Source organism: Dromiciops gliroides, chromosome X (assembly GCF_019393635.1).
Source record: "Dromiciops gliroides isolate mDroGli1 chromosome X, mDroGli1.pri, whole genome shotgun sequence".
Lineage (NCBI taxonomy): Eukaryota > Metazoa > Chordata > Mammalia > Microbiotheria > Microbiotheriidae > Dromiciops > Dromiciops gliroides.
In genome coordinates this window covers 38,009,270-38,031,166 of record NC_057867.1, presented here as the reverse complement: position 1 = coordinate 38,031,166, position 21,897 = coordinate 38,009,270, and the positions used below count along the sequence as shown (strand labels likewise).

General features: G+C 43.6%; 1 protein-coding gene across 1 annotated transcript; it reads left to right on the top strand.

Moving 5' to 3' along the window:
* The first annotated feature begins 8,040 nt into the window (after positions 1-8,040).
* On the top strand, positions 8,041-21,688 carry STEEP1 (STING1 ER exit protein 1). Its single transcript, XM_043974196.1, has 7 exons — positions 8,041-8,230; positions 14,377-14,494; positions 15,692-15,733; positions 16,231-16,369; positions 18,608-18,697; positions 19,917-20,009; positions 21,239-21,688. Exons 1-7 carry the CDS (start codon positions 8,107-8,109, stop codon positions 21,299-21,301), a joined length of 669 nt encoding a protein of 222 aa, XP_043830131.1. The 5' UTR covers positions 8,041-8,106; the 3' UTR covers positions 21,302-21,688.
* Positions 21,689-21,897: the final 209 nt, after the last annotated feature.

Below are 21,897 nucleotides of genomic sequence, written 5' to 3'. Positions count from 1 at the left end.
GCTAAAGTAAAACAAGGGATGTTACCCATAAAAAAAAAAAACAGAGGGGTAACAATTACACCAAGTAGTTAGCATTTCTAAGGAACTTTGGGGTTTGCAAAGGGATTTGCTCACTATCACTTTTGATCAAGGGGCAACTATCAATAAACATCTATTAGATGTTAATTAGGCTCAGGGGATTCAAAGACAAAAGTGAAACAATCTTTGCCCTCAAGGGGCTTACATTCTAATTGGCCTCAAAGACTTGGTGAGGTAAGTGCTATTATTATGGTCATTTTCCAAACGAAAAAGAAATGTGGAGGAGAAAGGACTTTAAATAATTTACCCAGAATCACACAGCTCCCCCAGGGAGCCATGCCTTCTTACAAAGAATTTAAAAGAAAGAAGGCAAGAAAAACAGTTCAGCAAAACTAACTCACAAGGACTAGGAGGTAACTTTCTCTGCTGATAAATTACTTTTTCCGGAGAAATTGACAACAGTAAGGATAAAAAGCACTTCATTGTAGATGTGGGACATTGCATATGTGGTTAACCTTAGTTTTAGCACAGTACTTTTTTTTTTCTTTTTGTATTCTTTGTAACTAGGGATGGCCAGCTCTCTGGGGTGGGAGTGGAAATGGATATGTTTGGAAATGAAGTTGATATAAGTTTTTTTTAGTCGATATAAGTTCAAAAGCTATCAGCAAATATTAAAAAGAAAAAGTCCTCTACAGTCATTATCTCTTCAGCCTCGCTTTACAAACTCCTGAAATCTGGCTTCTATCTCCCCCTATCCAAACCTTCTCCTACTGACATTGCTTTCTTTCAGACATGGAAAGATTTGTTTGAACTGATGCAGATGGAAATAAGCAGAACCAGAAGAAGAATGTAAGCAGAGAGTAAAAGAAATTATATATTATAAAGAATTAAAACAAATCAAACCAACAAAACCAATGACTGAGTGATTGAAATGACCAGTCTTGGCCTTGGAAATTAAGTGAAGAGACACCTCTCTCTATTCAGTAGAGAGGGAGGTTGGGGAGTGGGGACCACTGGATGGGATGTTGCATATGCTGTCGAACACAGTCACCACGTCGGTTAGTTTTCCTTAAATGTTTTCATATTTTTCTTGGCTACATAACTAATTCGATGATGGGACCGAATCGAAGTATACTGGAATGACTGTAATGTAAAAGGAAAAGACATCAATAAAATAAATATTTTAAAAAATAAAAACTAATTTATTCTCAAAATTCACTGATCAGTTGCCAAAACCAATGGCTTTTACTCAGTCTTCATTGTCTTACTCCCTCTGCAGAATTTGATACTGTTCCCCACCTCCCTTTCCAACATGGATCCCAGCTCTAGAGTTGGCAAGGCCCTCTAAGGCCTAGATCTAGTCCAACCCTCTCATTTTACAGAAGAGGAAACTGAGGCCCAGGGAAGGAAAGTCAGTAAGTGGCAGCACCAAGATCCAAACTGAAGCCCTTTGACTCCAAATTGAATCTTTTCTGCACTACACCTCACGGTTCCGATTAAACAAATATCAAGCATTTACTGTGTACTAAGGAACATAGCTTATACAGGGGTATGGAAGTAAATCGTGTAGCGAGTAGGAAGGCAGATTAGCATGACTGGAGCTGCAGAATTTCCCCGGGGAGAAATGAGAGAGGAACTTGGAAAAGTGCCTGGGGGTGGAGGAGGGAAGGGGGAGGTGGGGATACTTGATAATGGGCCTTAGAATGCTAGGCTGAGAAGTTTTTATTTATTGCAGGTCCTTGAACTAGGATGAGTGTCATGACAAAAATAGGTTTTTGAGGATTGCCAAGGGGAGGGGGTGGCAAAAAGAGACTGGAAGCCTAGAGCCAGGTTAATAAGCCTAGCCCCTAGCCCTGAACGACCGTGAGCTGCATGTTTCTTATATTTCACTTTTATCTTTGTATTCCAAGCACCTAGCCTAGTGCTTGGTACATAGTAAGTGCTTAATAAATGCTGATTGATCGATCCATTGATTGACTTGATGGGCTTGCCTCTCTTCCATGTAGCATTTTTTCCTTGCTCCCTTGGACTACCTGACCAACCCCCCTCAGCCCCCCACCCCCCGCCAAACAAAACAAAACAAACCTCTCGGAGACATCGGCAAAAGTTGTTTCCAAAGCCTCTGTGTGTGGCCTCCCTGTGTGTGGCCAGAAGAGCCGGATTTCAGAAAGGGACTGTGCCTCAGGAAGACTGTGCCCCCACGCTCCTCCCCAGAAGCAAGGTTGCCATAGTGAATGGGCCAGTGGCAGAACTCTCTGAGGCAGACAATCACCAGGCGGGTACAACCTAACTATAGCTCTGTTGACTGCAAAGCCCCTACCACCCCCATCCCACCTTGACATCTCTGTGCCCATCCAAACGGTCTCTTCTGGGTGCCCTTTCTAGAGGGAGGGGGCCAGGGAATGACATCATTTTCCATTCTAAAAGCATCCCTGTCATTTCCTCTGTTGCTTCCAACAGGCCCCTGGCAGACACCCAGGCCCGACTAGACTCCAAACCGTCTTTCAGTCCCCAACACGAAGCTTCTCCAGAGGGGCCTTTCTCAGGTTTAGAGTGAATGCTCAGGCCAAGATGTGAGATTTAGTTCTGTCCTAAGCCTTCCGCTCAAACCTGACCTGAACACAAAAGTGAGGGTTTTGAAATATGAGAGGCTGTGGAATCTCTGGCCACAAGAATCTTCAAATTCAGAAGGGAGTCTAATCTTCACTGTGCTTGGTACATAGTAGGTGCTTAATAAGTATTGGACTGATTCCTGGAAGGCATTAGGCAGCAGGGAGAACTGAATGATCTTGGAATATTTTCTGTTAGAGCTCTCTAAGCCTATGAATGATTCTATAGGCTAGGAATTCATCCATCCCATTATTCAGCCCCCTTCACTGAACTGGATGTGAAGGGAACTCACCAACCTTTTAGATCTTTTAGATTTGAAGATGCGTATAGAAGATGGAAACAAGGACAGATAACAGATGAAGCCAGGAGAGTGTCCTAGTCCTGTTAAAAATATCAGTAGCAGGGCAGCTAGGTGGTGAAGTGGATAAAGCATCAGCCCTGGATTCAGGAGGACCTGAGTTCAAGTCCGGCCTCAGATACTTGACACTTGCTAGCTGTGTGACTCTGGGCAGGTCACTTAACCCTCATTGCCCCACAAAAATAAATAAATAAATAAAATCAGTAGCAAACAACTTTGAAAGACTTAGGAAATCTGATCAACACAATGACCAAGTACAATTCCAGAAGGCTCATGATGAAGCATTTTATCTACCTTCAGAGAGAGGAAAAATGGAAGCATATTTTTCTAATGGCCAATGTGGGGATTTGTTTTGCTTGATTATACATGTTTGTAATGGGTTTTGTTTTTCTTGCTCTTTCAGTGCAGGTGGGGAAAGGGAGGTATGTGAGTGAGAGAGAAACAGAGACAGACAGAGAGAGAGAGATAGAGATAGAGACAGAGAGCAAGAGAGAGCCTAAGATAAAACAAAATTGAATTAAAACATAATGAATAAGGGGCAGCTAGGTGGCGCAGTGGATAGAGCACCGGCCCTGGAGTCAGGAGTACCTGGGTTCAAATCCGGCCTCAGACACTTAACACTTACTAGCTGTGTGACCCTGGGCAAGTCACTTAACCCCAATTGCCTCACTAAAAAAACTAAAAAAAAAAAAAAAAACATAATGAATAAAAGTGATATGCCAAGAAAGTGTTAGCATGTCAGTGGTGCTGAAATTCAGTTAGAGAACCAACAGTAAAGAGCTGCTAAGGAATTTATTATTGTCCTTATTAGACAGCACAAAGGGTTCTTTTCCGATAAATTGGGGAAAAGAAGAGGCCCCATATAAGTGTTTGGGATGGATGGATGGATGGATGGATGGATGGATGGATGGATGGATGGATGGATAAATTAACCATTATTTGAAACAAAATAAGAGATGACAGAGAAGAAAGACCCTGATGACTTTCTGGATATGGGATATGGGATTTCATCGATGAGATTCCTCTCTCCACTCAGGGAGGTTGTAAGCCTTCTTTGACCTAGAAGATGGTCTTTGAGAGTTGCCAACATTTCGTGGCCCTGTAGCCAGCCTGATGGTGAGCTTCTCCATCTTAGCTGGTTGTGGTCTCTGGTTTCAGACTGAAGACATACGTAGTTCAATTCTGGGCCAATACTCTGAAGAGGCAGAACTGGCCAACTTTTCTGGTTTCCCTGTCAAGTAGAATGAGTGATCTTCAGACTGGAAAGGACAGGACCAAAATGACTAAAAGGAAACTGAGATGAAAGAACCTTAGGGAGGGTTAGAAAAAGGCACTCAAGGGGCAGCTAGATGGCGCAGTGGATAGAGCACCGGCCCTGGATTCAGGAGGACCTGAGTTCAAATCCGGCCTCAGACACTTGACACTTACTAGCTGTGTGACCCTGGGCAAGTCACTTAACCCCAATTACCTCAATTTAAAAAAAAAAAGAAAAAGGCACTCAGCTGCCCTGGATGAATTCGAGTCACCAGACCCAGAGGAACATCATACTAGGCTACTGAAAGAACTGGCAGATGTGGTTGCTGAACCACTGTCAATTCACTCGAGAAGGGTAAACATGGCTCTGTTTATTAAAGTGGATTCTTATAAAGTAAACTATAGGCTTGACTTCAATTCCTGGCAGAATTCTCTAACATATACTTTAAGAGATGGTTCCCAAACATGGAGAAGGGGATGAGATACAGTCACAAAGAGCCTTTGTGATTTTCTCGGGTAGGAAAAAAGCAGAAACAAAGTGCATTGGGAGATGGCTGAACAACTTTTAGATAATGATGCCATAACAAATTATGACTAAAGAATACTGAGAAAAATGAGAAGACTGGCGTGAACTGATGTAGAGTCAAGCAAGCAGAAGCAGGAAAGCAGTATTTACAATGACTACAATGATAGGACTGGGGAAAATAAACATAGAAGGAGATAGCTAATTGCAATGGGCAATCTTGACCCTGAAGAAAAGATGAGGAAATGCCTTCCTTCTTTTGGTCAGGAGGTGGACACTGAAGGCGCCAAGGTCATCTGTTGCATCCCTGGCCATCACCAGGTCTTGACTTTTGTCGTACCGCTGGACTTCGATGACTTTGGAAGAGAAAGTAAGGCTGAAGACTTTGTGCAACTCTGCCTCACTTAAAAATCCAATTCACATGAGAATCAGGACATAACCTATGATGTTATTGGTCCTCTTTAAAAATGAAGGATGAACAACAACAAGAAGAGCTGGAGGTGGGGCGGCTAGGTGGCACAGTGGATAAAGCACCGGCCCTGGATTCAGGAGTTCCTGAGTTCAAATCCGGCCTCAGACACTTGACACTTACTGGCTGTGTGACCCTGGGCAAGTCACTTAAACCCATTGCCCCATAAAAAAAAAGAATAAAAAAAATAAAAAAAATAAAAGAAGAGCTGGAGGAATAAAGATGTGGAATGTTGTCCATACACTATAAAACTGGTCAATGTGTTCATTGGTTTTGCCTGTTTTCATTGTTACAAGAAAGGGATAATTTGGGTAGCAGAATAGTAATGTGACTATAACTGTGACATAAAAGCAAAAGGCATCCAATAGCTATTTTTAAAAAGCCAACAATCAGCATGGCTTCACCAAGAATAGGTCATGCGAGACGAATTTTATTTTTTTATAGGGTTACTGGACTGGATTCACCTTAACTTTAGCAAAGCTTTTGACAAACTCTCCAATCCTTTATCCTTCTGGATGGAGAGAATGTGGGCTAGTCTGGAAGTAGATTTCAAATGAGTTGGGTGACTGGACCTACGAAGTGGTCATTTCAACAGTCAATATTAACTTGGCCCTATAATATTAACTTAGCTGAGGGGGCAGCTAGATGGCGCAGTGGTTAAAGCGCTGACCCTGGATTCAGGAGTACCTGAGTTCAAATCCAGCCTCAGACACTTAACACTTACTAGCTGTGTGACTCTGGGCAAGTCACTTAACCCCCATTGCCCCGCAAAAAAAAAAAAAAAAAAAAATTAACTTAGCTGGATGTCTCTAACTCCAATTGCCTTGTCAAAAAAAAGTTTTTGTGTGGGCCGTTCCGTTTTTTTTTTTTTTCAGTCAGTGACTTGGATGAAGACAAAGGAATTAAGCTTAATCAAACATCCTGATGGCACAAAGCTGGGCAGGACAGCAAACACAGTAGAAGACAAGATGAGGCCACCAAAAGATTTGTCTGGACTCAACTTCATAGGGATTGCCTAAGTAGAGGTTTGTCTGAAAAACTACTGGAGGAGGGGGGAGTTGTGAAATGCAAACTTGATAATGTGATAATCCTGGGATTGTTGTTATTGTTCTGTTGTGTCTGACTCTGACTTTTGTGACCCCATTTGGGGTTTTCTTGGCAAAGATACTGGAGTGGTTTGCCATTTCCTTCTCCAGCTCATTTTACCAATGAGGAAACTGAGGCAAACAGGGTGAAGTGACTTGCCCAGGGTCACACAGCTAGTAAGTGTCTGGGACACTTCAATTCAGGTCTTCCTGACTCCAGGTCCAGAGCTCTATCTACTGCACCTCTTAGCTGCCCTAATCCTGCCATAGAGCTACCAGAGAGGTTAAGAGCATCGCAAGCTGCATTCAGTAGTCAGGTCTGGGGAGTAGATAATTTTGCTGTACTTTGTCCTGATCATACTATATTTGGAATATTGCATTCTGTTCTGGGTGCCACATTTTAGGAAGGACATCAATAAGCTGAAAAGTGTCTAGAGGAGGGTAGCCGGGATAACGAAGGACCTGGACCATATGACAATCAGTGTAAAAGAAGCAGGTACGTTTGGATTGGGGAAAAGACTTGTTTCCAAGTATTTGAAGTATTACTTTTAGAAGGGGGATGAAACTTGTTCTGCCTGGCCCCGCAGGGTACACCTAGGAGCCAGGGGCAGAAGTTACAGAGAAGTAAATAGGTATAATGTCACGAACAGCAACGACCACAACAACAGGACTTCCCCACAAGGACTGTCCCAAAAAGGGAACGGGCTGAATAGGTTTCCTCTCATTGGATGTTTTCACGAAAAAGCTGGATGGTCACCTTTTGGATATGTTGTGGAGGGGATCCCTGCTAAGGTATAAGTTGGACCGATTGCCTTGGGCAATTCATTTCCCCATCCTGGGCCTCAGTTTCCAACTCTGTAAAAGAAGGGAGTTGAACCAGATGGTCGCTGAGATGCCTTCCAACTCTAGACCTGAGATCCCAGTTATTCCAGTCCTAGCTTCTTAAACTGTGACGGGTGGAGACCCCATAACTCAATGTGGGGGGTCGCAAAAAATCTGACGGTAAATGTTTGATTTGTATATCTATTTTATATACCTCCATACCCCTGAATGGTGTAAAGATTTCTTGGTGGAAAAGGAGTCGCGAGTGGAAGAAGTTTAAGAAGCCCTGCCCTGGGGGCAGCTAGGTGGCTCAGTGGATAAAGCATTGGCCCTGGATTCAGGAGGACCTGAATTCAAATCTGCCTTCAGACACTTAACACTTACTAGCCGTGTGACGCTGGGAAAGTCACTTAACCCTCATTGCCCCGCCCCGCCAAAAAACAAAAACAATAAAAAGAAGCCCTGCCCTGGGGGCGTTGGAAACTATGCACTGTGTTCTCTTCGTATGGGTCATAGTATCTGGATCAGCCGGAATCGAACTATCCAGAGCCAGAGACTTGGAGGACAGAGGTCGGCCGGAACTCAGGGAACCCGGGATGGGGGGCGCTTCTTTAATGGGAACCCAGCTAGGCCAAGCGTTTCCCACAGTTCCGATTCCCTAGGCTGCGTAATAATAGTTTGACACCCCCCCCCCCCCGCCCGCCCCCTCCACCCCGTCCTTGCGTTGCCCGGGACAACTTGACAATGCCAGAAGCCCATGACTCGGGGGGCAGCAGGCGTCAGCGGCTGCCTACTGGCCAAGACCCGAGGAGAAATGGGGAAAATTAGGTGGAAGAATGGGACTGGGTTGAACGGTGAGCCCGGACGCGTGACGTCATTTCCGCCTATCTTCCGTTTCCAGCACAGGCCTTCCGGCGCTCGGAAGAGCAGTGGAGGCTTAGGCTTGAGCGACGCTAATACTAAAGAGATGCCGAAAGTGGTCTCCCGCTCCGTGGTGTGCTCGGACACCCGGGACCGAGAGGAATATGACGACGGCGAGAAGCCTCTCCACGTCTACTACTGTCTGTGCGGCCAGATGGTGCTAGTCCTGGGTGAGTGGCACGGGCTGGGAGCAGGGGGAAGGGGACAACACGTGGGGGCGGTGGGAGAGGGGGCCCCGGCAGCTCGCGATCGAGAGAGCCGGCTCTGCCCTGCGAGCCGCCTGCCCAGTAGGCCTGCCTGTTCACAGTAGGCTCCTCCTCAGCCTTCCATAGCCTGCCTCCTCCCGTGCTCAATGTGTCATTCTGGCCCCTGCTACTCTCCCCTCTGCTTCCGGTCCCTTGGAACCATAGGCACACAGATCTAGAATGAATGCAGGAATGAATGAATGAGCATTTGTTAGGCATGTACTGTGTGCCAAGACCTGTGCTAAGTGCTGGGGAAAGAAATAGAACAGCTTCCTGTTATGGAGGAGCTCACTTTCTAGTAGGAAGAGACAGCACATCTAGGGCTAGAAGGAACCTCTCATTTTATGCCCTCCCTGTTACTGTCAAGGGCACCACCATCCTCCCTGCTTCCCAGGTTTTCAACCTCCACCCCTCAGTCTTATCCCACTTACCCAGTCCATTGCCAAGTTTTGTCATTTCTACTTTCACAATATGTCAATCCCTAGCAAGCATTTATTAATTCAACAATTCCATCCAATAAACATTAAGCATCTACTATATACACCAAGGACTGCTAGCTGCTGGAGAGAGAAGTAGAAAGAATGAAACGATCTCTGCTCTCAAAAAGCTTACATTCTAATGTGAAAGATACATAAAAGTACATAAATATAAAGACATACAAAGTAGTTAAGTACAGCGTAGTTTAGGAGGCTGGACACTAACAGTTGGGGTAATCCGAAAAGGTTTCCTGCCTTTAGTGCTTGATGGTACTAAAAGAAGAGGCAAAAGTGTGGGTGTGCATGTGCGTGCATGCGTATGTGTGTGTGTGTGTATATGTGTGGTATGTGTGTGTTTGAGGGGGAAGAGTACATTTCAAGAATGGGGCCTATCCACTGCAAAGGCACAGAGAATGTCATGTTTGAGAAACAGAAAAGACCAATTTGGCTGGATCACACGGTGCCAGACGGGAAGTAATGTCTAGAGGTTGGAAAGATAAGTTAGGCTCAGGTTTTGAAGGGCTTTGAAAGCTAAGCAGAAGTTGACATTTTGTCCTAAAGTCAAATCAACACAGGAGGTAATTGAGTAGGGGAGTGAACTGATCAGATCTGGGCTTGAGGAAAAGCATTTTGGCAGCAGTGTGGTAGATGGACTGAAGTGGTGAGAGATCAAGGCAGGAAGGACTGGGTGGTGAATCGATTTGCCCAAGGATACTTAGGCCTGCTGTAGTCTCCATCCTCGTTTACTTCTTGTGGTAACGTATTACAAGGGAAAAGAGTATTGGATTTCATGTTTTAGAACCTGAATTCAAATCCTGGCCCTACTAATATTTATAACTTGTCTGATTTTGGACAAGCCATTTAACTCTCTGGGCCTCAGTTTTCTTTTCCGTAAAATGAGAAGAGTTGGATCCGATAGTCTCCAAGGCCTTTTCCAGCTCTTAGCCTATGAGTTTTCACTCCAGAAGAATCTTCATTGTTCTTTCTAAAATGTGGTATCCATAAGCGAATACTAGGCCTCCCTAATGTGGCCTGAAAGGGCAGCTTTGGTCTGCATCATTCAGTCACCTGTTTGATTCTGGAGATGGTGCCCTTGTAGATGCAGATGCTGCCACTCAGCTTTGTGTCACAGACCAGTGGGATGAGCCCGCCTTCATTCAAGTCAGTGCTAGATACTAAGTATCTGTGGGACATTGCACTTGAGAATTTCCTTCCAAGTTCACTTCAACCCAGACTCCTTGGGTCCGAGCTCCCAGTTGTGAAAAACAAACAAACAAACAAATGTAGCCTTGGAATTTATAAAGAATAAGGTTCGGGGAAGCTAGGTGGCATAGTGGATAGAGCACTGGCCCTGAATTCAGGAGGACCTGAGTTCAAATCCAGCCTCAGACACTTGACACTTACTAGCTGTGTGACCCTGGGCAAGTCACTTGACCCTCATTTCCCTCAAAAAACAAATAAAATAAAATAGGGGTAATAACAGCACCTACTTCCCAGGGTTGTTAGGATCAAATGAGCTAATACAGGGTGGGCCAAAAGTCACGGTGTTTTAATAACTTTTTTGGAAATTATTTTTTCTTTATTTTTTCACCATTTATGAGATTTGATTTTTCACATGCAATTATATACTGTGTATGATGCTATGGTATTGTAAATTAAAAACAAAAAATAAAGGGGGTTATTAAAAATTGAATCCCCTTTGTGACTTTTGGCCCACCCTGTATTTGTAAAAAGCATTTAGTATAATGCCTGACATATAGTAGGTACCGTAGACATGCTTATTCCCTTCCCCCTTCCCCTCCAGGCCCATTTTTTCCTTTGTAAAGTGAAGAGATTGGACTCTTCTGAGGTCCCTACCACCTGGCCAGCTATGAGCCTCTTCACCCTTCCATTGAATTCTATTATTATCCAGTCCACATCTCCCCATCATGTCTACAAGCAGCACACGAGAGATTTTGTTAAATGCTTTGATCAAATTGAGGCACAAATGTATGTACTACATTTCCCCTGATCTACCTGTCACATTAGAAATAAGGTTAGTCTGGCATGACTTGATGGCTCTCTGTGATGAGAACCTTCTACATGCTCACAAGCTGTTCCTTTAATCTACAGTCTCGCCAGGAATTCAGATCACACTTAGCAACCTATCTAGCCCTCCCCCATTAAAAAAATAATAACATTAGAACATTTCTTTTCAGTCCTTCCTTTTGTTTCCACGCTTTTTCAGAAATTGCCAACATTGGCTCAGCAGTCATGCCTGCCAACTCTTTAAGTGCCCCTGAGATATAGATCTTCTGAGCCTGGCATTTTCAACTCAGGAGATGATCTCTTGCCATCCATTCACTTGTCTTGAATTTTAACTTGAAGTTACCAAGTTTTGTTCTATTTTTAGAAGTCTGAAAAGAGAAAACAAACAAAATTTTTAAAAAAGGAAAAAAGAAAACAAAATTAAAAAAAATTAAAATGGAGTAACTCTTTTATTTCTGTGGGAATTATCTTCTCTTACCTCGGCTGCGGTGTTCTCCCTTCCTTGATCATCTTCTCACCTCCAACATAGTTTCTTAGGTTTGTTTTTGCTTTTAAAAATACTTTTTTGGGGGCAGCTAGGTGGAGTAGTGGATAGAGCACCAACCCTGGAGTCAGGAGGACCTGAGTTCAAATCCAGCCTCAGACACTTGACACTCACTAGCTGTGTGACCCTGGGCAAGTCGCTTAACCCTCATTGTCTGCTCAAAAAAAAGAAACAAAAAAAACCCTTTTTTATTATTCCATGCTTTAACAAACACCAAATAAACATAAATACTTCTCTGTACAAAGAATGGAAAAAGGCATTATCTAGAAACAGTGAGCTGTTTCAGGTTTGTTTTTTTTAAGAGTGTGTATTAAATATAACATATTAAGTAACCCAACTGCCTTGCTTGACATTCTGCTTATGAGTTCTCTCCTCTGCTATCTTTTAAAGTTTTATCAATACTCAAAATGTTCCCTTGTAATCAATAAATTCAGCCAAACAAAATGAAGCAATATGTTTATTATGGTGATAAAAGTTTGTCTTATTCTGTACCTGTAGTCTAGTACCTCTCTGCCAAGAGGTGGAAAGCAGGCTTCCTCCTCAGTCTTCCAGAGTCATGAGAGATCAGAGTTCTGAAGTTTCTTGATGCCATTTTCCTTTACATTACTATCATCGTAGGGGGCAGCCAGGTGGCACAGTGGATAAAGCACACGCCCTGGATTCAGGAGGACCTGAGTTCAAATCCAGCCTCAGACACTTGATACTTACTAGCTGTGTGACCCTGGGCAAGTCACTTAACCCCCATTGCCCCATCAAACAAACAAACAAACAAAAAAGAAATTAAAAGACATTACTATCATTGTTCTCATTGTGGAGGCTGTGCCCCTAGTTTTTCTCCGTTCACTTTGTTTGCATCTGTTCAGACAAGGTTTCTCCAGTCTCCCTGAATCCATCAGATTTATAATTTCTCACTGTTCCATTAGGTTCATGTACCAAAATTTGTTCAGCCACTCCACAACTGCTGGGCATCCTTTTTTTTTTCTAGTCCTTCACTACAATAAAAAGGGTTTGCTATAACTATTTTCATACACTGTCTTTGACCTCCTTAAGTTAGACACTCAGCAGAGCTTTCTAAATGCCCTCTTTGTTGTCATCAGCATTTATCGTCCACCACAGCTTATTCTATTTTTTCTTTTGGTGGGGCAATGAGGGTTAAATGACTTGCTCAGGGTCACACAGCTAGCAAGTATCAAGTGGTTGAGGCAGGATTTGAACTCAGGTCCTCCTGAATCCAGGGCCAGTGCTTTATCCACTGTGCCACCTAGCTGCCCCCCCCCCAGCTTATTCTGAGCACCTTCCCCAATTTTTTTTTAACAGATGCTGTTGATTTATTGTATTCATCCACAGTTAACTTTTCACTTTTATCCCCTGTAGGTCTCTGCTTTTGTTTTGACAATGGGAAACAAATATTCCTTTTTTTTTTCAGGGCAATGAGGGTTAAATGACTTGCCCAGGGTCACACAGCTAGTAAGTGTTCAAGTGTCTGAGGCTGTCTACTTTTGTTTTAAAACTCTACCTATGCATTTGTTTTGCTTATAACAAATGCCCCCCAATGTACATTTCCCTGAAACAGTTAAGCAGAATCCTACTTTTGTCATTTGCCCCAGTGGTTAACCCATTGGAAGGTTATGTGCTTTCACTTTGTTTGTTTGGGTTTTTTTTGTTTTTTGTTTTGTGGGGCAATGGGGGTTAAGTGACTTGCCCAGGGTCACACAGCTAGTAAGTGTCAAGTGTCTGAGGCCGGATTTGAACTCAGGTACTCCTGAATCCAGGGCCGGTGCTTTACCCACTGTGCTATCTAGCCGCCCCCATGTGCTTTCACTTTAATACTGTCCCTTGTATTTGTTGCCTTTCTTTACATCATATAGCCACTGTGTATAGTGTTCTCTTGATTCTACTTTCTTCACTCAGTATCCCTTCATAGGAATCCCCGCCCCTTTCCCCCAACTGTGACTGCTTCCTTATGATACAGTAATATCCTATTACATTTCTATGCCACTGTTTTGTTGCATCCATTTCCCAATCTTTAGGTATACCGATTTTGTTTTCAGCTATATATATATATATTTTTTTTTAAGTGAGGCAATTGGGGTTAAGTGACTTGCCCAGGGTCACACAGCTAGTAAGTGTTAAGTGTCTGAGGCTGGATTTGAACTCAGGTACTCCTGACTCCAGGGCCGGTGCTCTATCCACTGCACCACCTAGCTGCCCCTATATATATATTTTTAATACAGATAATGCTTTGGTGTCTATTTTAAACGAATATTTTCAAACATACAGGTCTTTTCAACCTGTCATTAACCTCCTTGGCACATGAAGCCTAGTGCTGAGATCTGTGGGTCAAAGGGGAATGAACAGTTTGGTAAATTTTCTTGTATGATTCCAAATTGTTTTCCAGAACAGTTGGTCTAAGCCGCAGCTCCCCCAGGAGCAAATTAGCATAAGCTGTCTTCCAGCAGCCCCTCCACCCTCAAATTCTCCAATCTTTTTGCCACGTTGCCAATTTAATGAACATATATTTTAAAGTATAAGTTGGTTGGTGAGTTCTTGGCATACCCTCTTTGCTCTCTTTGGATAGCTTCCTTTTATTCCTCGGTAGAATTGTTTGTGCTTGTATTTGTGTTGTTACAGTTACATTCTTGAGGATCTCATCCGCTTGACCCGACTTTCCTTTTAGAATTCTGTGCCACTGACATGGTTTGAGGCCTCGCTTCTGGCATAGCATTTGTCGGGCACTCACAGAACACCGTTTTAAGAATTGGTAGATAAAAGAATCCTATCAGCCACTTCCTGTTCAAGTTGAAGGCCAAGACGATTTCCCCTTGCCCGTGTAAACATTTTAGCTAGAAGCATCCGTGGTGTCCTTAAAAAAAAATACAGTACCAAATCCAGTGAAAAATTAAACATCTTAGATCTTATAAGTGGATAAGTGGTGGGGGTGGAAAACAGTGTTATAAGGACCTTCTTCAACACTTTGCCTTGAGCCATGACCCTCAGTGACCCATCTCCCTTTCTTTCTTCAGATTGCCAGTTAGAGAAATTACCCATGAGGCCCCGGGACCGAGCCCGGGTGATTGATGCAGCCAAACATGCTCACAAGTTCTGTAACACAGAAGAAGAGGAGAGTGTCCATCTCCGGAGGTAAGTCACTGACTCTCTATAGGAGAGCTCCTGTGGTGGGGAGGATTAGGATGGAGATCAGCCCAACAAGTACGGGTACTATTGAATTAGTCTCTAGCTTTCTCCTTGCTTTGTGGTCAGGCTCAAATTCTTTCATCCTTGGATGGACCTAAGTAGATGCCTGTCTGTCTGTCTCTCTCTCTTTTTGCATGGCAATGAGTTAAGTGACTTGCCCAGGGTCACACAGCTAGTAAGTGTCAAGTGTCTGAGGCCAGATTTGAAGTCAGCTCCTCCTGCATCCAGGGCAGGTGCTTTATAGATGTGTCTCTTTTGATTTGTTATTTCCCAGGCATGTTGCGATGTTGTTTGTTGCTAACAATCAATCCTCTGCCCGTTTGTTAGCTTTGGGGGCAGTTGGCTTTGTCAGTCAAATCCAAAGAAATTGAAAACGTAGCCACTGCAAAAAGCAGAGGACTGACTGGGTCTGAGATTAAGAGGAGGCAGTGTGGTGGAGTGGAAAGAGCACTGGTCCCGGAGGCAGAGGACATCTGGGTTCAAATCCCTGTCCAAGGCTTGTTACCTGTGTGCCCTTGGGTAAGTCCCTTCCTCTCCCTGGGCCTCAGTTTCCTCATCTGTCAAATGAGGGGGTTGGGCTAGGTGGTCTTCTGTGATCTTCAGATCTTATTTGGGGGAGTTATATTTCATAGAATTTGAATTTCTTTGTTGTTTTCATCAATGGATTCCTTCCTGCATTAATGAAAAGAGTTGGAACAGACTACTAGTGCAATGGATATGTGTGTGTGTGTGTGTGTGTGTGTGTGTGTGTGTGTGTGTGTGTGTGTGTGACAGAGAGTGAGCGAGCGAGAGAGCGCGAGAGAGAATGAGAGCGAGACAGCTGGGGTCTAGCAGCTGCTCTCAGAGGGGCTCTGTCCAGTTGCTAAAGAGAAACTGTTTGTGTCAGGAGAGCAAGGTACAAACTGGCATTCACAAGGGAAGGCAAGTCACTGGCCCATGGGAGGCAGCAGCAAAACTCAACTGGAGCTCTCTGCAGGTGGGCCTGGGGAGGTTTAATGACCCAGAGTTACTTGATATATAAAATGGGGAGGCAGCGAGAGGCCCCCATCCCCCCGACAGTGGAGTACGGCAGGTGATGTGGCTGTGAACACCACCACCGCTTGGTCTCTTGATTCTCTGTGACCCCTTCCTTTGTCTTTGCAGGCCTGAAGGCATAGAACGGCAATTCAGGAAGAAGTGTGGAAAGTGAGTATTGTCATCTCCTACTCCATCAGGGCTCTAATTGTTTCCGTCTATTTCTGGTCCTTGCCATATTCTTCTACTTACACCTTTCCTGCTTCCCAATTCTCCTCCTTAAAAATACCGGTCCTTTTACAGCCATATGCTTAAGTACCTGGGAGCAGGATGGATTTGTAAAAGGGCATTGTCTTTTGGGTGGGACTTATCTATAATGCCCACTGTCTACTGAAATCTCACCTCAGATACTCAGTAGCCCTGTGAACCTGGGCAAGGCCCTTCCCTTCCCGGGCCCTCAGATTCATTCTCTGTCAGATCAGGGGGTTGGGCTCAGTGGCTTCTGAGGTGTCCCTCCTGCTCCAGGTCTGGCATCCTAGGGCCCAACCGAGTCAAACCTGGGTCCTCTGAGCCTCACCAGCCTTTGTCTGCCGCTGTGGCCGCCTCCCCTTTTTTGGGCACCCTTTGAGAATCAGTGGTGTTGGAATCTGAATCTTTTCTGTTTGTAGGTGTGGCTTGCTATTATTTTACCAGCACCAGCCGAAAAATGCTCCAGTGACCTTTATCGTGGATGGAGCAGTTGTCAAGTTTGGGCAGGGTTTTGGAAAAACCAACATATACAGTCAAAAACAAGAGCCTCCTAAGAAGGTAACTGCTATTGTATGAGGAAAACCTCACTATAGACAGCATCCAGAGCTAAGGCCCCAATGACCTGACAGAGCAAGGAGAGGTAAAGCCATCTCTGCTCAGCTTCCCGGTGGGACAGCAATGAATGCTCTTTGTGGACATTTGTTGGTCATGTCATCTACTTTAAAGCTTCAAAACACTGGTCATTGTAAACTTAGTATCACCAATAATCAAAGAAACATTCAAAAGAAGGAGGAAAAGCTTAGCTAAAACCCTTAGCATTTAGCAAAGGAGAGAGTACTTTGTTCTTTTCCATGTCTTATGGCTTTGTTCTTTTTCTTGCCTTTAAATATGTATGTATGTGTGTGGGTATGTGTATGGGTGGGTATGTATATGTGTGTGTGTATGGGTATATATAGGGGTATGCATGTATGTGTATGATGTGTATATGTGTGTATATGTGTATGGGTATGTATATATGTATGTGTGGGTATATGTATATATGTGTGGGTATATATAGGTATGTATATGTATGTGTGTATGGGTATATGTGTATGTGTATATATATGTGTGTGGGTATGTATATGTATGGGGTATGTATATGCGTGTATATATAAATACACACACACATATATATATACACACAGAGAGAAAAAGAGCTACATATATCTCTATCCACACATATATATCACTCACTTGACTCTAAACTATATATATAAAATATACATAAAAACATATATATGTATACACACATATATATGTAGAGAGAGAGAAGAGAGACAGGGATGGAGCAGGAAGAGAGAGGCGGGAGGTAGAGACAGAGATAAAGAGAGAGTTTGGAGGCAAGTGTGTGCCCAGTTGTAGATGTGCTGATTTTATTCTATATCACCTCTTATAGGTCTTTCTCTGTTTCCTCGGATGCTTTGTATTTATTGTTGTTGTCACTATCATTGTTGTCGACAATACCACACAATTCCACCATCTTCATGTGGTTGAAGAGGGGAGTGGATCTGTAATTTCGTTGGTATCTATAATTCTCTGTGTGGAAGCTCACTTTACCAACTATGTGGGGCATCATACTGCAGCTTATAGTCTTAGACTAGAATTTAGGACTTATATCGAGGGCCTGGGAGGGTAGGAGGTTAGATGACTTGCCCAGAGTCACTCAGTCGGTACGTGAAAGTAGCAAGACTTGAGCCTGATCCTTCTCAACCACTGCAAGGCTACCTTGCCATGAATGTGAACTTATGCAGCCATTCACCAGACATTAGCAGATAGGTGGTCCAAACTTTTTGCTGTTACAAATAGAATGGCTATGACTTTTTGTCCAGATGGGTCTTTTTTCCTACCCCTTTTATTTTTTTTCTTTTTCTTTCCCCTCCCCCCACCCCTTTTAATGATGTTCTTAGGATAAAGTTCCAGCTGAGAAATTGCAGGGTCCAAAGGTTTTTTCCTTCAGTTTGATATTGTCCTATTGCTCTCCAAAACATTTACAACAGCCTACAGTTACCCCAGCAGCATATTAAAATTCTTGTGTGCCTGTAGCCCTGCCAACATTGGATTTTATTTTCTATTTTGATAATATTTACTTTTAAAGTTATTCTAAGAAACATGTCCTGGCCAAGTCACTTAACTGCTCAGTCCCTCCGACAGCTTTCTAAGATTGTAACTCGCAGATCTGTATTGGTAAAGGGGCTTTTCTTACTGAGAGGTCTCTATACCAATGAAATGAATCTAGTTTTATTTTTTTTTAAAGTCTCAAAACTTCAATAAGCAGTTTTTCACCAGAATCCTAACATAGATCTTTTCATTTTCTGTAAGGGAGGTTTGAGCAGGGGTGAGCGCAAGTTATTTAGGGTTAAAAGCCATCTTAGGGAGGACCCTTCACTGCTCTGTGCCTCAAGGCTCCCCATCTGTATATTGGGGAAATGTAAAATTTCCTGCCCTGACTGCGTTATAGGAAATGAGATGAAATATGTTGAGTGCTTTGTAACTCTGAAGCCCTATATAAATATTAGCTGTTATTATTGTATATTCCTTCCAAAATGCTTTTGGTTTGAGCATTCAAAAATCAAATGATTTTACTGGTTGGTTTTTTTTTTCCATCAGTTTTTAAATTCCTGATGAAAAAATGTTGAGAAGTCAAAACTTGTGGCCCTTCAAACCACTGGTCAGGTGTTTGGTCACAAAGACACATGGGCGTCCTGGCAAGCAAGATTGAACCGGACATTGGATTACATTTTTTCCCTGTTCTTCCAGGTAATGATGACTAAGCGTACCAAGGACATGGGCAAATTCAGCTCGGTCACCGTCTCCACCATTGATGAAGAAGAGGAAGAGATTGAAGCTGTGAGTGCTCCTTTCCCCAGAGGTGTTGAGAAGGTCTCCCTGTCTGGGCTCCTTCTGGGCTCTAGTGGAAAATATGATGGATCAGGAATTAGGGCACTGCTCATCTCATCCTGGCTCTACAGCTTACCAGCTGTCACTGCCCCCCACCCTCCAGCTGAGTTTTTCTCACTAAACAATTCCCTAAACATTCATTGAGTTCCTGCTAAGTGGGAGGCACTGGGTGAGGTGTTGGGAGTCCAAGGGATGAAACCTTGGCTGCTTGTAGCCCTCTAAGAGCTAGGTGGGGATGGAGGGTGGGAGATAGAATGTGCTCATAAATGTCATCAGATCAAGTGCGATTGACTCAAAGGAGCAGGCTAAACCAGTGGCCCTAGGAAAAGGAGAGAACAGTAAGAACTCACCGGGAAAGGGGCCTGAGCTGAGCCTCCAAGGAAGAGAAGGTTCTCAGTAGGTGGGGAGAAAGAAGCAGGAAACAGCCAGTCATTCATTTTGGTTAGTAGGGAGAGTATGTGAAGGGAAGTCAGGTCAAATCAGACAAGTGAGGGAAACTGGAATCAGAATGTGGGGGCCGGGGCTGGGGGTGGGGGGCACTTCAATGCCAAGCAGAGGAGTTTACATTTTGTCCTCCGGGCAGTAGGAAATTTCCTGAGCAGGAGCAGCTCATTACTGTCAATGTGGGGCTGAAGCTCAGGAGAGAGATTGGGGAATCATTTGGGTAGTGCAAACAAATGAACCCATGGGACAGGGAAGGCTGTAGGAAGAGAAGAGAAGAGATGAGACAAGGCTTCGAAGCTTTCTACTTGAAAACTCAAGGAATGCTTCCTTGATAAAATTAGAGTTAAACCATGTCCTTCTTTCTCAAGGTCACCTTTTTCCATTTTAGAAAGCTTGTTTCTGTATCCCAACTGGTCTGACATTATTAGTAGCAACAGTTGTCTTTATGGTATTTTAACATGAGCTGCCTGCTGGAAAATGTGTTGGATGTTATTTTACCAATGGGTGAAGTTGAAACCTGAACTCTTAGGATTATTGGCAAGATGAGCTGCAGAAGCTTAGGTTGGGTTGGGTTTTTTTTTTTTCCATCTTTCCTGGGTAGTGGCCAAATTCCTGCCATTTCAGCGGAATGATCTTATTGCTCAGGTGATATTTGTAGCCCCTTCTGGGTCTGGGTGTCACTGTTGAAAGTCTAGTGATTGTGCATTGAATTGTTTTCTGCCAGAGAGAAATTGCTGACTCATATGCGCAGAATGCCAAAGTGATTGAAAAACAGTTGGAGCGGAAGGGCATGAGCAAGAGACGGCTTCAGGAGCTGGTGAGTGATGTTGGACACGGGCAGGACAAAAAAATCTCTTGTGGGAGAGGAAGTCAGGAAGGCAGTCACTCAACAATCATTCAACAAACATTTAATAAGTTTATGCTCTATGCATAAAAAAAAAGTAGAAGCAATAACTGTCTTCAAGGTGCTTATAATTTAAGTCACCAGTCCAGTCTATAATCAGACCTCATACTTCCAGGCGACAAACTCTTTCTCTCTGTGTGAGCATAGGTCCTGTCTCCTTCAATGGGAATAGTTGGCAGAGCCTGGCCTGGTTGGCCATATAGGTTGGGGACACTTCATTCTCTCTTCAGGCCTTGAAATACTGGCCCTTCTAGGGATGATGGGGACCACTTATTGTTTCTTTCTTTCTTTCTTTTTTTTTTTTTGCTGGGCAATGGGGGTTAAGTGACTTGCCCAGGGTCACACAGCTAGTAAGTGTCAAGTGTCTGAGGCCAGATTTGAACTCAGGTACTCCTGAATCCAAGGCTGGTGCATTATCCACTGCACCACCTAGCTGCCCCAACACTTATTGTTTCTTAAAATAGCGATTCTCTAGGCCAGGGCTTCTTTAGGGCTGCTCCTTGGCAGTCAATCTGATGAAGCATGGTTTTTCTCTGTATCTAATTTAATACATTGGGTTCCAAAGGAAATTGATCATATTGAAATATATGTTCTTTTTCTTCCCCAAATACTAAAAAAGAAAAATCCAACTTCCCAGACCCCAAGTTAAGAATGCTGTCTAGGGAGCAGCTAGGTGGTGCAGTGGATAAAGCACCAGCCCTGGATTCAGCAGGACCTGAGTTCAAATCTGGCCTCAGAAACTTGACACTAGCTGTGTGACCCTGGGCAAGTCACTTAACCCTCATTGCCCCGCCCCCCCCCCCCCAAAAAAAAGAATGCTATCTATCTGGTCTTGACATACTATAGGCTGGCTTCTTGAAGTATTCATTTCTGTAATCTGATATTCTTCTACTTTGGGTTTGGGGCTTGAATTTACTCGTGGTATTGTAGAAAACCAGATGTTACTTCCATGTCTCATCAGGTTAGGTCAGCTTGTCAGGCACTGACACTGACTGAAATGTTGGGCATATCTATGGGGGTGTGTCCCCCATAGCCAGTGAGCTAGAATTGGAGGGCAGGGTTTGGGGAGGCTGGAGGGAGAGGGAAACAGAAGAACTCCCTCAGGGTAGTATCTCATGATGGGTATTGCTCCTTCTTTCTAGGCTGAGCTAGAAGCAAAGAAAGCCAAAATGAAAGGGACCTTGATTGACAACCAGTTCAAATGACAGAGAACCTTGCTTGGGGCCAGTGGCAAACTTCCTTGAGATGGGCGCGCTGGTCACCACCACAACACTCAACAGCAACGGATCCTGTTTTCTACAATCTAAAGAGTTCTCCTTGCCTTCCTGCCTATGCATTCATAGGCTAACAGCACTAACCCTAACGTAGAGAAAGATTCCTAACATCTTGCTCTGCTTGTTTTTTCTAGACTCTTGTGTGTGTGTGTGTGTGTGTTTTTGTTTGTTTGTTTTTGTCCAGTGGGTGTTTTACTTACATTTTTTCTGCTGAAGTTATGGGAACAGAGAACAATGTCTGAATTCCTTTGTCTTTGAACATAGTTGTTTTTACTTTCTTCCTTTGAACTTAGTACAAAATAAAAGCCTTTGGAAAAACTCTTTGATGTGTCATGAGGTAAAGCCACCGAAATCATAGTTAAAGTTGTAACCAGTTGTAACAAGTCTATAGATGGGACTCTTTCCCCGTATGTACGTGAAAGACATGGGTCCTTTATAAGCAGGAACACACACAGAAAGCAGACTTGGGAATTCCATGGCTTTCTGCGAGGTATTCAGATCACAGATGAGCCATCGCCTATCATCGC

Coding starts and splice junctions, on each gene's coding strand:
- STEEP1 (XM_043974196.1), top strand. CDS start 8,107: ATGCCGAAAGTGGTCTCCCGCTCCGTGGTGTGCTCGGACACCCGGGAC. Junction 8,231..14,376: donor CCAGATGGTGCTAGTCCTGG/GTGAGTGGCACG, acceptor TTCTTTCTTCAG/ATTGCCAGTTAGAGAAATTA. Junction 15,734..16,230: donor TTCAGGAAGAAGTGTGGAAA/GTGAGTATTGTC, acceptor TTCTGTTTGTAG/GTGTGGCTTGCTATTATTTT.